The sequence below is a fragment of the Condylura cristata genome, unplaced genomic scaffold, assembly GCF_000260355.1.
Source record: "Condylura cristata isolate star-nosed mole 26May11 unplaced genomic scaffold, ConCri1.0 scaffold00012, whole genome shotgun sequence".
Taxonomy (NCBI): Eukaryota; Metazoa; Chordata; class Mammalia; order Eulipotyphla; family Talpidae; genus Condylura; species Condylura cristata.
The window spans coordinates 34,891,137-34,907,030 of NW_004567113.1; the positions used below are offsets into that span (position 1 = coordinate 34,891,137).

The 15,894-nt window shown below is 37.0% G+C and overlaps 2 protein-coding genes across 2 annotated transcripts in view; one reads left to right on the plus strand and one right to left on the minus strand.

Moving 5' to 3' along the window:
• Positions 1–5,119, minus strand: part of GUF1 (GUF1 GTPase homolog (S. cerevisiae)) — a 134,793-nt gene extending 129,674 nt beyond the window's left edge. The window contains exons 1-2 of the mRNA XM_012724103.1: positions 5,060–5,119; positions 4,749–4,831 (exon numbers count right to left, since the gene is read on the minus strand). Coding sequence (XP_012579557.1) covers positions 4,749–4,808 — 60 coding nt within the window. The 5' untranslated portion in view covers positions 4,809–4,831; positions 5,060–5,119. The remainder of the gene's footprint in view (positions 1–4,748; positions 4,832–5,059) is intronic.
• A 557-nt stretch (positions 5,120–5,676) lies between these two features.
• The window catches only part of KCTD8 (potassium channel tetramerization domain containing 8), a 143,778-nt gene continuing 133,560 nt past the window's right edge, over positions 5,677–15,894 (plus strand). The window contains exon 1 of the mRNA XM_004681321.1: positions 5,677–6,926. Within this exon, the coding sequence (XP_004681378.1) occupies positions 5,969–6,926 (958 nt within the window). The 5' untranslated portion in view covers positions 5,677–5,968. The remainder of the gene's footprint in view (positions 6,927–15,894) is intronic.

Sequence of the window (15,894 nt, forward strand, 5' to 3'; positions counted from 1 at the left end):
GCCTGCCCTGGAGGTGACCACATGGCGTGGCAGACCTCTCCTGACCCGCCCGCTGCTCCCCTCAGCAGTGTACTTCATCAGTCTGCCTGTTCTGCTCCTCACTCTGTCTCTGGTGAAGCCTCTCACCGCCCCTGAGCCTCTGGCCTGTACCCCAGTTCTGTATGCACAAATAAATAAATCTTTAAAAAAAATAGATTTCTAGTTAAATAGACATAAGGGATAGAGATGGATATTACATTATAATAAAGGGTGTAGGCTAAGAAGAAGAAAATACATTTATAAATATATATGCTCCAAATGATGAACATCAAGCTGCATAAAATTATAAATAGATCTAAAAAGAGATACTGATAACACAATAATGAGGGGATTTAAGCAATTCACTTACAAAAAAGGACAGATCAACAAGACAGAGGAATACTAAGGAAACAATAGCTATAAATGAGAAGCTAGACCAAGCACACTTAATGGACATCCACAGAATACTAGAATACTCCACCCAAAAACTACTGCATACAGATTTGTTTCAAATGGTCACAGAATATTTTTGAGAATACACCACATATTGGAACACAAGTCAATTATCAATAAAATTAGGAAGATTGAAATCATGCCTAGTACTTTTTCTGATGACAGAAAATCTGAAAGCCAGAAAATCTGTGTATATATATACTCATACATACACGCACACACATACACATACATATACAGATAAACTGGATCCCTAATTGCAAGTGCTGGAGAGGATACAAAGAGGAAGTCTACTACATTGTTGGTAGGAATTAGGAATGTAAACTGATGAAGACATTTTGGAAACTGATTTACTTTAACTTGGATTTACTATAAAAAAACTAACAGTGCAAATATCATATGACACAGAAATCTGTTTTATTGGACATCTATCCAAAGACCATAAAAATATCAACTCAAAAATTATATGTTCTACAAACTTTACTGCAGCATTATTTATAATAACTAGGACATGGAAATGATTTAAGTGCCCACTGGTGAAAGATGGATTAAGATGATGTAGTAGCCCTCCCTGGTGGCGCATCGGGTTAAAGCACAGCACTAAGAAGCTAAAGCCACTTCCTCATGAGTTCGATTCCCACCTTCCCTGGAGGAGATCCACATGGCATGGCAGACCTCTCCTGACCTGCCCACTGCTCCCCTCAGCAGTGTACTTCATAGATCTGCCTGTCTGCTCCCCACTCTGTCTCTGGTGAATCCTCTCACCAACCCTGCACCTCTGGCCTGTACCCCAGTTCTGTATGCACAAATAAATAAATCTTTAAAAAAAAAAAGATGATGTAGTATATTCACAGAATGGAATATTAAGTCACAAGGAAAGGTGAAAGGTGAAAGGCTGTCACAACAAAATGAAAGGATCAAGAGAATCATGTGTAGTAAGGCAAGTCAAAATAAAAAAGACAAAGGGCATTTATATGGTGATGATTTGACAAAGTAAAATTAAAAAACTAATAAACACTAATAAAAGAAGTGAAGTTTCTTGGATTAAGGGGTAGGAGGAAAAAGTCAAAGGGCTACAAGTGATGGTGGTAAGAAAAACAAAGATAGCTAATGTGAATATACTGAGTCAAATAAACATGGGAGAAAACATACTAAGGAAGGGAACTGGAGTCAGGAGGGATCAGATGGTATAGGCTGCCCCAGTCACAGAAGCAAACTAGTCTTGTCTAATAGATATAATGTACAAAGACAAGAACAAAATGGAATTTCCCAATTATAGGTGAAATAGAGCCCTCTTATGAAACTGTACAACACAAAATAAAGAAACAAAGACAAACAAAAATCCTTTAAAATACATGAAGACTAAAAACATGCTGTTTAATAGTCATTGGATTAAAGAGGAAATTAAAGTGGAAATTAAAAATAATACCTCGAGACTAATGAAAATGAAGCTACAAGCTATCAGAATTTATGGGATGCAGCAAAAGTGTCTTCAGAGGAAAGATAATGGCAGTACAGCTGCATTAACAAGCAAGGAAAACAACAATAAACAATTCAGTATTACACTAGAGCAAGTTGAAAAAGAGGAGCAAACAAAATTCAAAGCACTAGAAAGGAAGTAACAAACATAAGAATGGAAGTAAATGAAATAGAAATCAAAAGCCATACAAAAGATTAATGAAACTAAGGTAGTTCTTCAAGATGATAAACAAAATTGATACATCTTTAAGTATACTAAAAAATAAGTAAATGGAATTAGAAATGAAAGAAGAAAAACTACCACAATACATACAAGTACAAAGGGTCATAATAGATTATTATGAACATCTATATGTCAATAAATTTGATAACCTTAAAGAAATGGACACTTCTAAAAGAATACAATTTATCAAATTGTACAAAATCCAGAAAACAACAGAAGAGTTGAATAAAACAATCACAATCATGGAAATAGAAAGTGTAAATAAAAATATTTGCTCAAAAACAAATGTACAGGATCACATAATTTCCAAATGAAATTTATGAAATCTTTATAGGTTCAAACTGGTTATAAAAACACAAGAAAAGGAAATGTTCTTTAATACATTTTATGATGGAAACACTACTTTGCTACCAAAACCAAACAAAGATATAACAAGGAAATTATAGACTAATAAATCTAATGCATCTTAATGACAAAATATTTAATAAAATACTAGCAAATCAAATTCAACAGCTCATTACAGGAATTAAACTATATGATGAACTGGGATTTATACCTGGGATACAAAGATGATGTAGATTTCATGTACCTAATAATAAATCAATGTAACAGATTACAACAAAAAAAGAAAAGAGAAAATTCATATAAAAATACCAAGATCCAGAGAAAGCAACTGATACATAAAATTTTGTGTTATTTTAAAATGCACTCAGAATATGAATTGTTTAGTTAGTTTCTAGTCAAAGGAGTTTGATGTCTGGTTTTTGCACATCAACAGATCAAATTGGTATAGAAAACAGAAAACTGGTGTCTGTTACTTAGAACTACATGATTCTAATTATAGTATTTGGTGTTGATTGTTACTTTTACTGAAATGATTGTCAAATGATTGTCTAACATTCTTTTTTCCCTTCTCTTTATATTTGACTTTATTGTATCCAGATTCTATTTTCTTGATTTTTGAGGACCGAATCTTACTCTTCTCTTTAATCCAATTGCTTAGCTAAGTTCCCAGCATACAGCTGATGCTTTGTCATTCACTCATGAATACATTTCTATGTAGTAGACATTCAACAATTGGAAATTGTTATGGATTATAAACTTTGCTGATCATAAAACAGCATACTTGGTTGCATGCCATATTTACAATATGATGTGGGATAGTGACCCACCAGTGTGATAAATCCTGCTGGTGGGTAAGCACCGCTGCTGTGAAAACATTTTAGGGGGGGGGAATTTTAACCTGATTTGGTAAAAAGTTGAATGATTTCCAGAGGAAGTGATATTTAAGCAGAGACTTCAGGGAAAGAGATAAACAAGGGGAAAGAATTAGGGAATTGGTGAAAAAGGAAAGTCACTCTTAGCAAAAAAATAATATTTCAAATAAAGATATTCTGGACTCACATTTTGATCAGTTTGAAGTCTGGGAGGTTATTCTTGGAGAGTGACAAGACTAAGGGTACAGGGAAGGGAGGAATTAAGGAGAATTGCTGAATGAGTTATTTTAAAAAGTATATCACATACACAGTTCATTAGGAATTTCTAACAGGATTCATTCAGGATACACATTTTAGACTTTAATCTTATAGGCATGTTTTATGCAATTACAAAAGTTAAAATGTATTTCTATCTGATGATATTGAGGACTTCATATTCATATACAGATATGCATATTTATTTTATATACTTTTCATTGCATTTGCATGGTCTAAGCCGTCTTATCATTAGAGACATTTACCTCATGATAAACGGGCTTAAATTAGTAGTGGTTTAAGGCATTATTATTTATTCATATGTAAAGGTTATAAAGCTTCTATTCATTTTTCTTGGAACTATCATTTTAAATCCCAAATGTTTTTTGGTTTTAACTTTAAACATGTGGAAGGCTAAAATCAATCCTACTTCTTAATTTGATCAATCAGTTTATAAATTTGGGGAGAGGGACAGCAGTCTTGAATAAGAGGCTTGCATGAAGATGTATATCAGAAATTTAGTTTTAAATCTTAATCTTTTTGTAAATCTCTTGTGCTATTGGTCCATTAGGCTTTCTCTGTTTCAGGTAGCCTAACTTCAAAATTAATAAAATATCTTCTGTGGATGTGGTTTATAAAAATCAATAAAATAAATATAGTTTGTAATGTTCCCACAAATAATGTATTATTTACAAAAACTTTAGGTTAGAACTGTATTTCAAATCCATTTTTTTTTTGTGGAGTTAAAAAGATGACATCCTAAGTAAGCATTTTTAATTTTTCAAAAACATAAAAAGTATACTAGATATTAATGGAGAAAGACCATCTAATACATTATGATCTTGTTAAAGCAAACGACTTTGTGTTCCAGTATACTCTTTTTACTTTAAAAATAATTTTTTTCTTTATGTTTCTCAACACAACAGGATTCCCCAGAATGTATATCCACAGCAAGATTTCTTATCTCAAATAATGCTGATCTTATGGACTGTACCTTTGTTTTGTACAAATGGAAATTAAGGTGAAATTAAATGATATAATTTTCATTTGCGATCTGACTCTTGGGGTTAGAAGATAAATAAAACATAAGCCATTTTTCTTACCATATGGAATTGAAAGGGAAGTTCCTCTCTTTGCTCAGTCACTTCTCCATAAACACTCATTAGTTTCTATTATGAATCAGATACTGAAAAGATGAAAGAAAGCAATCCATTACATTCAATCCTTTACTAGTTTTGTGAAAAGAAATCAAATTAGAGTTCTAAAAATTAGTGAGCTATATGTAGTGCAGCAGTTAAATATGGGACCAAAACATTTGATAGTAATAGAGGTTTGGACATTTCACTCTTCACTTCAAAAACTATAGTAATATTACAAGAGATTCATCATCACAGGGTAGCTTTCTTGTAGTCACCTGCTCCGCACATTAACAATAATTTCAGATCAGGAACCTGGCCTCTTTGTTAAAATCCAAACCTTCCTGCCCCAGCATCCCTTCTCCACCTTAATGCAAGCGTTAAAAACAAACAACCCTCCCCCCCCCCCCCAATCCCAAACTAGTCTTACTAGACCAACGTGAGGTAGGGATGTAAGAAAGGAAGACAAAGGAAAAGAAGACAGGAGAGGAAAGGAAAGGTAGGTGGACAGGAGCGGATAAAGTGAAATAAGCAGGATGCTGTCCTTTTCCCTTTTGTTTTTGGTGGTCCCCTGCCAGCTCCCAGATCCCTGCCAAGCAGCAGCTCGCCTACAGTTCGTCCGCAGCCCCGCCCCCTAGCGTTCGAGCCCAGCAGCGAGCGACTGGCGCCTACCTCTTTAAATGACAGCTGTGGCTCCAGTCTCAAGCCTTGGGCTTGACGTCAGCGACGCCTCCCAGGCTGTGAAGAGTTGTTAGCGCCACCGTCCGCGCTCGGGGCTCGCGCGCTGGCAATCTGCTGGGGCGGCGAGTTTTCTTTGCTCGGATCCCTCCTCCCGTCCTCTCCTCGGAGAGCGAGCTGCAGCTGAGAGCCTCTCGCAAGTCTCTCTTACACTTCTCCGCGGTCACCCCAAAGGAGCAGCCGCTCCTCTTAGTGCTTCCAACGCCACCGCCGCGGCGCCCGAGGAGCTCCTCTCCTGCGCTTCGCAGCCCGGATGGAGCCCGGGCGCCGCCGCCGCCGCGGCAGCCCTGAGCCCTGAGTGCGGCCGCCCAGGTGGGAGAAACGCTCCACCCGGTCCGAGGGCTTACCCGGCGCAAGCCAAGGCCAGGGGTCGCCTGGGTGCAGGGCGTGGGCTCCGGGAGCCAGAAAGTGCTGCTCTCCTTGGTCACTTGGCCGTTGGCGGAGGGACCATGGCTTTGAAGGACACGGGCAGCGGCGGTGGTACCATCCTGCCCATTAGCGAGATGGTCTCTTCGTCTAGCTCACCCAGCGCGTCTGCAGCCGCCGCCCCGGGGCCCTGCGCGCCCTCGCCCTTCCCCGAGGTGGTCGAGTTGAACGTTGGAGGCCAGGTCTATGTGACCAAGCACTCGACACTGCTCAGCGTCCCGGACAGCACTCTGGCCAGTATGTTCTCTCCCTCCAGCCCCCGGGGCGGAGCCCGACGCCGGGGCGAGCTGCCCAGGGACAGCCGGGCGCGCTTCTTTATCGACCGCGACGGTTTCCTCTTCAGGTACGTGCTGGATTATTTGCGGGACAAGCAGCTAGCGCTGCCTGAGCACTTCCCGGAGAAGGAGCGCCTCCTGCGCGAGGCGGAGTACTTCCAGCTTACCGACCTGGTCAAGCTGCTGTCGCCCAAGGTCATCAAGCAGAACTCACTCAATGACGAGGGCTGCCAGAGCGACCTGGAAGACAACGTCTCGCAGGGCAGCAGCGACGCGCTGCTGTTGCGCGGGGCCGCGGCACCCGCGCCCTCGGGTCCGGGAGCTCAAGGAGGCGTTGGCAGCAGCGCGACTGACAAGCGCTCTGGCTTCCTCACGCTCGGGTACCGAGGCTCCTACACCACGGTGCGCGACAACCAGGCGGACGCCAAGTTCCGGCGGGTGGCGCGCATCATGGTGTGCGGGCGCATCGCGCTGGCCAAAGAGGTCTTCGGGGACACGCTCAATGAAAGCCGCGACCCCGACCGACCACCTGAGAAATACACGTCCCGTTTCTACCTCAAGTTCACGTACCTGGAGCAAGCATTTGATCGCCTGTCTGAAGCCGGCTTCCACATGGTGGCGTGTAACTCCTCGGGTACCGCCGCCTTCGTCAACCAGTACCGCGACGACAAGATCTGGAGCAGCTACACCGAGTATATCTTTTTCCGTAAGTCCCCAGCCTCGGTATTCCCTAGTGTCCCCCGCTCCCTAGCCCACTAGCCGCAGGTTCGATCTCTGGAGGAATCCTTATGGGACGGGTGTCCCGGGCGGGAGCTGAGTAACTCCTCAGTGCAAGCGGCGCTTCCTGGGTGCCTCTCACGCAGAGGTCACGATTTTACGCTTTTGCCGCGTGCGCTCAACCATTTCATTTTCCTTCTTCAACTAAGGAATCCCTAGTTTACACGCAGTCCTCTTTCTTAACTTTATTTATCTTGCTGGAGCCTCTACGTTCCTGGAGGCTCTGTGCTCCTTTTTGGCAAGGGCTGGGAGGAACCTGGAACAGAGCCTGGGTCCCCAGGTTCTTCATCTCTTCACTTCCAAGGGACCCGTGGGGCTCAAAAGATTCCTATAGAGCGAAGTTTGACATCAGGCATCTCCGCACACGACCAGGCTTACCTTCTGTGGGTGCTGATCTGGCGCAAATCCTTCTAATTAGTGGCGGTGTCAGAAGGGGGTGTGGGTGAGGTGCTAAGTGTGGTTTATGGGGCTTGGACCTCTCAGTGGGTCGAGTGAGAAAGGCTGATGAGTTAAGACTTCTCCCCCGACCTCTGGAAACCTCAGATTTACCCAGCACCAGCTGGCATAGGACAAGGTGTGTGTGTGTGTGTGTGTGTGTGTGCAATAGAAGCAAAATAGAAGCATGAAGAAGGGAGTTTGGAAAGCATTTGGCAAGATGTATTTTGTAGTGAGTTTTGGGAGGTGGCTCTGTGAATCAAATTCATTAACTCCACCAAATGCCACTAAAGCTTGGAGAGTGTGGAGGCAGAAGTAAGCACCATGTTCAGTGACGTGTTTAAAGTGAAATGGATCACAGATACACATAGATTTGGACAAATGAAAAGATAACTGGGATGGCAGCAGGAACATCATTTGGTAGAAGGTTTTCCTTTGGCCAGATACAAGAATCTTTGAAATTTGTCTGCAGTGCTAGATTAGCATTAACAGCTTATGATAGAAATGGGTCAACTTTAATTGCATTTATTTTATTTATTTTGTAATTCACTCTCTGGGAAGAAAACTTTATTGCAGTTGATTTTCACGGGGGATGTGGAAGGAGCCTCTCTTTACACAAAGGAAATTTTGACTGCAAGGTGGTTCAATGTTTGTGCTCTCTGATAACTTGCAGGTAAGGGTAACCAAACACAACATATTGGTCTTAAAATTAGATTGTTTAAAGAACCTATTGCTGAATTTCCTGAGAAAACTATTTCAACAGAGAAACAAAGAAAATATTCACTGAAGTGGTAGATAAATAATTGCCTTATTTATGTCATAGTATCATTTACTACACAGTAAAAAGACTGAAATGTTACCCAGAAGCTAACATTTTATTGTTTATATAAAACTGGGATCACAGATCATGGCATATATATTATACAGTTAAATAATTATTTTATTTTTATTAAATTTAATTGTTTTATAGGAAGTATTTATTTTGTAATTAAGATACTAAACCTTCAGAAGTTTGAAACTACCATGCTAATAAGTTCAAATCACTTAGATTTGCCAGTCATACTCCACTTTTAGTATTTGTGGGTCAACTCCAACAGACTCCTTTCTGACTCAGGGCCAAACGTGTTTTATCACTCTCCACTGAAGACTTCAAACTTAAGCCACACTTCCCTATAAACATGGAGCCAGGATCATACCTCCTTAAGTGTTTATACCTAAGTCATTTGGTTCTAGTGCTCAGGATTATATATAAACCATTAGACATTTAACATCATGGTTCATTTGGCTACAAGACACATTTATCTATTCGGTTATAACTCATTTTATCAATATGATAGTCACATATACTTGTACTATTAAATTCCATATTCTCTTCTAATAGCAAAGATAGATTGTTCTTTCTTAAACCGTGTGATTCACTGTGTTTTCTTGTTTTTGGTGGGGGTATCTGGTGACATTTTGGCAATATTTAAAAGACAAAGAGGCATTTTATGTTGGCATTGTATAAAATAGAATATAAGTAGTTATGCTTGGAAAGTTCTAAGACATGGTTAGAATTAACATATCTGTCCTTTATTTCTCATAGTCAGTGAGTTTACAAATAGATGCTAATTTATTATACTTCTCTGTCTTTGATGTTTCAAGTTTTGCACTCCATATGTTGGTTCACTTAGATGTGGTTCAAAGTGTACATTTCTCTAGTATTGCATATCCTTTAAGTTTAGAATATCCTTTTTTGTTGTATGAGAGTGTCAGATCTTGGGGGTAACACTATTACTGATGAGCTGTGTCTTAATGAATTTTTATATCTACTCTTTCAAATTAATTCTGATTTTATTTCACTGAAATGTGTTAAGACACAACTTAAGTTGTGTTAAGTTGAAAATATTGAAGGAGCTACTCAAGTAGTTTTCTAAGAAGTATCTTTAAAAAAATCATCCTATTTAGATGAACATATTTAGGTGCATGTGTTATTTTCAAGTGTAAAAATACTACTTTTTCATCACAAATACTGTTTTGTGGAAAATAAGTTAATCACTTTGCAAAAATTGCATCTTTTTCTCCTGAGGAGTTATAATTACTTTAATGCATGCAATGTGGATCTTTTTCTTCTGAAGACTTATAATTATTTTTATATATGTAATGTGAAGATTTCCTCCACAATCTCATTGCTGAATGATTGTAAAATCAAGATAATATGCAAATAGAATTATTAACTTTTAAAACTTCAAGATTTTACTGCATGCAAATAGTTGCAATAATAAACCAGACAGAAAATGGCAAAAAATCCTTGGCAAGCAAAATGTTTACAGGCTCTGTATAGCAGGGCTACTAGTAAGGACATTAAATTTGTATGCTTGGATTAATACTGTTTCAGAACTTGATCTGTTTGATAATGTTTTTGCTTTGACTTTCCCTCCTACCTTTTCAATATTGCTTGTGGATCAATTGTTATGCAGATTAATACTCTGAAAGACTTAACTGGCCCTACAAATCTAATTTGGCAAAGTTCTTTTTGTAGTTTAGAATACTGGAACTCACAGTTTGTGTATTTGCTTGTGAAAGTGCATCTATATAACTTAGTTAAGAAGAAAAATTGTCCTCTTTGAGAAACAAGAAATATGTATGAAATTAGCATCAACTGTTATATATTTTATTGTCATAAATTATTAGCTGACATTAGTAATTTACAATATAAATTATTTTTGTCATTCTAAAGTAGTCCTCTTTTGATCCTAAAAGTAATACACGCAGTGTTAGGAAACTTATAAAACATACATAAAAAAATTCAAAACCACCACCAGTAAGCTAATACAAATTTGATTCATTTCCTTCCAGTCTTTTTCTGTTCACATGTACATGACAGAGCTTTTAAAATTTATGGTCATAATATATAGATGATTTGTATATTTGTTTTGCTTCCAATATTATTTTATACTGTCAGTACTTTTAATATTTTCTACTTCTACATGACCTTTTTTTTTTTAATCAGGTTTTTAGCTAATAGAAATGTAATGTATGTCCTTTGCCACAGTCCACATTATGTTGGTATTGAGTATTTTTCCTTAGAAAAAAGCTGAATTTTCAAATACAAGGTATATAATAATAATAATAATAAATGTTTACCATATACCTAATTTGGAGATAAATGTTTTATAGGCATTAGTTGACTTACTTATGGGAGTGAGCTTGGTATTACTTTTCTAGTACTTCAATTAAACTGTTTTTGTAAAGGATAAGTAATATCCCTGAGTTGTGGAGATGTTATGGGTATGAGCTGGCTTTTAAATAGTTATGGGTAGGAGCTCCAGAACTTTTAAAATTAGTACATGTTTCATACAATATATTTGACAACTACATTTCAATGTTGATCGAGGATTAGAATTTAGTTATGTGAGTCAAAAAGATAGTGTAAACTGTATATAAAAGAATCTAAGATTTCTTTATATTAAAATTTCATAAGAACATGGTAAGTATACATTTTATATATTCTTTTGCTGTTAAGATTTAATTTTTGTTGTTTAAGATTACTATGTTCAGGAATATTTTTAAAAGGAAAGAATAGATACCATTTGAATCAATTTAATGTTTTGGGAGAACAAGTAATATCTACATGTTTGATAAATTTAAATAGTGCAAAGGTAGTTACATTACTCCTCTTTTGCAGAAAATGCATTTACCATATATAATAGAGAGCACATTTCATTTTTTTTAAAGGTAGAAAATGAAAAGACTTTTCGTTGAAATATGACTTTTACTTGTATATGGGTTATCAGTCCTAAGTATTGGGTAATGATATTCTTAGTGTTATTTACTTTTAAAATGTGGCAAATACTTGCTCAGTGCTAATGCCTTCTGGTAACTTTGAAACCTTCAAGAACTACAGGAAAAGAATACACACACACACACACACACACACACGGTCTTAAAAAGTAGAATTGTAGATTATCTTTCAACCTAGATTTAATTAAACATGACATTTTTAAAGTCTCTTTGAATTAACTTCAGGCTATTTGAGTGAACTTTCAGCACTTAGAGTCATTGTCCAGCAGGACATGCTGGTGGTTTCTTTAATACATTTTATCCTTAAGTAGTAAGAGGCTATAGTACCAGAGGTTTTAGCTAAGATGGACTTACCTAAGGGTGAGAATAACTTTATTCATAGGATGAATAAGTCAAGTGTTAGCTCATAATGGAACAGAATAAAATGTTATAAATCAAGTTGTTAGAGTTGTAAGCATGCACATATTTGTGTGCATAGATATACACTGTATTTCAGTGTTTGGTGAGGTAGACAGCAGGTATAAGGGCTAAAAAGTTAGCTGACTTGTTTGTGTGTATGTGTGTATATATGAAAGATGTTGGGAAAATGTCCAGTGCTGCAGTCTACCAGAAATCATATTGTTGAGTACTTATCTTTCAGAAAGTTTTAGACTGTGCTATGGCTACTGCCAACAGATATAGTTAGGTCCTGTTTTAGTATAAATTTAGGAAGTATCTGGCTTTTCTTGTAGGTAGTTACAAAGTTGAATATTCAATTTAGTCTGTATTACTCTCTCTGATCTTCATGTTTAAGTGGTACCTTAAAACACACCTAACAGAATTACTATTTTATGATTAACAATACAATATTAATTTTATTTGTACTGGCCTTTTGTATGAAAGTGGTTAATCAGAATAAACTTTTCTGGAATTAGCAACAGTTCATGATAGGATGCTTATTAGTTCCGTGTTTATTCAGCAGCTGAATTGACTTCTGTGCTTCTTCAACAGATAAACTTAGATGATAATCTAACATATAACAATTCTCCCTTTAAGTCCTACTTACATTGGGTAAAAAATGAATTCAATATAAAGTAATAAAGATAACTGTAGGGTTTTTAAGTTCCAAAATAGTGAGTGATCTATTTGGCTGTGTTACTTCCTTTTCTTTCACCAGGTATAATAATGAAATTTGTAATATGTTGTTCTTTCTTATAATTTTGTAACTTTGACATATCATTTAGTTTTCAGTACAGGGAGATTAGTGCTATATTTAGGAAGAGAAATACTAGAATGCCTTGGCCTCCACTCCTCAGAAGCAAAAACCTTGACTACTACTAGTAATTTAATACTTTTTAGTCAGATTCTTTGACAAATTCTGTTGCTAACTATTTAATCTTAGGAAAATAATTTTATCTTTTTTCCTAAAGGGAAAGAGCAGATAGCAATAATACTTATATCATAGGTTTATTATGAGAATTAAATGAAGTAATAGATATAAAACATTTAGAAGACTATCAGATAAGCACAGATTAAATGTTCAATTAGTTATTGCTATTTATTAACAAAAGGGATACAAAATACATGACTAATCCTATTCTCTACATTATTAATCTTAAATACCAAACTTTCTCTTGCATTTTTGAGAACATTTATAGCAATGCCTATTAAGATTTGCTCTGAAAAGTTTTCATTATATCTTCAATGAACTTAAAAAAGTATTGACCTACTAAATATAAAATCCATTGTAACACATTATTAAAATAAGTTTATTCTAGTGGATTCTTCATTGTGTAGGTCTATATTTTTAGGTCTACTGTTTGTCATTGATCAATTTTGATACAATTAATGATGTTGATGTGCATTGGTTGTTGTTCAAACTATGAGAACTATTTAGACAAAACACCTTTTGATCATATTCTATATTTATATTTCCAATGAAACATTTTTACTTCTAGCAGTTTTATACAAGAGAACAAATTGTCTTAGGACCAGGTGAGCTCAAACATTGCTCAGAGCTTGGGCATTTGGCCAAACATTTTAGGCTAGGTTTTTAAGATGCAAGTACATGTTTCAACAATTTTAGGACCATTATGCTATCTTTCAATATAATCAGCTCCTATTGAAACTACTCCACACATCTTGAATATAATTTTCTAGTTGCTAAAAGTCCAGGTAATTGAAAGCTGAGTGATCTAAGGCAGATGTTAGCAGCCATTCAGAATATTAGCCATTCGCTAATATTTCACCTCTTTGCTTAGTCGATGAAGGCTGCAGGTAGGCTGTCTGTATGTGGAAGATAAGGATTCATATAGTAATCCTAAAGTGAAATCTGGTTTGGATAAAAAAAAAAATGTTACTACAGTGGCAAATTTTAAGTGTGGAGGAAGGTGGCATGGTGATGATAAATTATTGTTGTAATTTATACAGTATTTTTTCATGTGCCCTTCTAAGATAATTGTTCATTTCTAATTGCAGCAAATTACTTCCTGGCATGTATTTTACCTAATTTATTTCTCTCCCACTGATACACACTCAAATTTCCTTTAACCTGAGTAGAACCAAGTCCACCATGGGCCTATGTGAATATTGCTTGAAAGATACATTTAGGATGAGAATTACTAGGTGATAGAGGATACAGATACCTGATTTGATTAAGTTCTGGCAGCTTACTCTCCAAATTAGTGCAGCAGTCTTCATTTCTAAGGATAGTCCATGAGCATTTCATTATCTCCACTTACAAGCCAACAATTGGCAAAATTCAGGTTCTGATTGTTGCAAATATAAATGGAAAGTGATATTTCACTCTTGTTTACTAATAATGAAAATGTAGCTCCTTATCTACACAGTCTCTGTAGATTAGTAGGGTATTGGAAAGATGTAGAGTGAGCTGGTTGTGGAGCCAGTCTACAGTCTCTAAATTACTACAGTTTCTAAATTAGTTAACTTTATTTCCCTATTAACATTCCAGTCACAGGGCCCTGCCTGGTAGCACAGTGGGTTGGAGGGCTGCACTGTGAAGGTAAGCCAAGCTGTGGCCACTTCAGTGCCAGTTCAGTCCCGGCCTGGGAGGTGATCTACATGGTGCAGCAGATCTATGCTATCTCCTGCTGCTCCCCTCAGGAGTGTACTTTGTTAATCTGCCTGTTCTGTGCCCCACTCTGTTTCTGTTGAATCCTTTCGCTGCCCTTGCACCTTTGGCCTGTACCCCAATTCTGTATTCCTAAATAAATAACAATCTTAAAAAAAAATTCAGTCACAGTAAAAGCATCACCAACACATGATCCTGTGTAATGATGAAATTTCCCTTAATGTAAATAAATGTATACTAGCTTTCTTTACAAAGGGGAAACCCACGCTTGTCAGCCCTGCCTCTATTTTTGGGTTATGGGTGGTACAATGCATGAAGTTTGAATGTGCTTTCTTATAGAATTACTAAATATGAATTGATAAATTAAAAGATGCTATTTGGTTATCTGACATCAGTGCATTCAATAAGCCATATCAAATTGCTGCTGGATGTTGTCAATGAAAACTTTTGTTCCAAGAATGGGGAAAACATAACTGTTGGTGTAGAGCAAATTTTGCTGTGCAAAAACATGGGAAAAACCCTCTTTATTGTCAGTAGAATAAATTCTTTGTTAAACCTATCTGGCAGAACTTGGTTCTAGCTTAGAATACAGCTCACTTGCTTATTGACAAAGACTTTTTTGGGTCCTTTTTTTTTTTTTTCCAGAGAGACTTTCATGATAAATAATGTTCTCTGTAGCCACAGCTGAGGCAGGAATACTCCTTGCAGCTGCAGAAATTTCATGCTCCCTTCCTCACTTTGGAGCTTCAGAATCCTCCTAGTTGCTTTAGAATTAAACAAAATATTATTATAACCAGCCTTATATATTTTTTTGGCAAGTGATTCCTTCAGAATTGTAGTTTACAGTTTCTTGAATGAATTAAGAACAACCAAAAGCTTATGTAATATGAGTTTTAGATTTGAAGACAATTTTGTGACCCCAGTGACTCATTCATTTTCTCCTTTCTTAAAATAATGGGTGAGGAGGATGCTGCCAACTTTGAAAGCAGTGCAGTCACCTTGTATGAAGGAGTCCTACCTCCTGCTGAGGTTGCAGTTTGGTAGCTAAATTTTATTCTTGCTGTTGTTTTTTAAACTTAAGATTTTCTATTATGAAAATTTAAACACAGTGAAAAATAAATAAAATGTTTAAAAATACTACCATATATTCATCTCCTATAATAATCAAAATAGTACTTCACTTCTCTGATACATTTTTTTTTTAAAAGATTTATTTATTTGTGCATACAGAACTGGGGTACAGGCCAGAGGCTCAGGGGCAGTGAGAGGCTTCACCAGAGACAGAGTGGGAAACAGAACAGGCAGATCGACGAAATGCACTGCTGAGGGGAGCAGTGGGCGGGTCAGGAGAGGTCTGCCACACCATGTGGTCACCTCCGGGGCAGGCGGGAATTGAACTCATGCGGAAGCGGCTTTAGATTCTCAGTGCAGTGCTTTAACCCGCTGAGCCACCAGGGAGGGCCCTCTGATAAATTTTTAGTTAAATACTTTAAATAAAACCAAAAGTATTATGTTATTTCACTCCTACATACTTTAGTATCTAAAACAAAAAAGTTGATATTTTCTTTCATAACTACTAACTCTAAAAAGACAAATATATATACACACG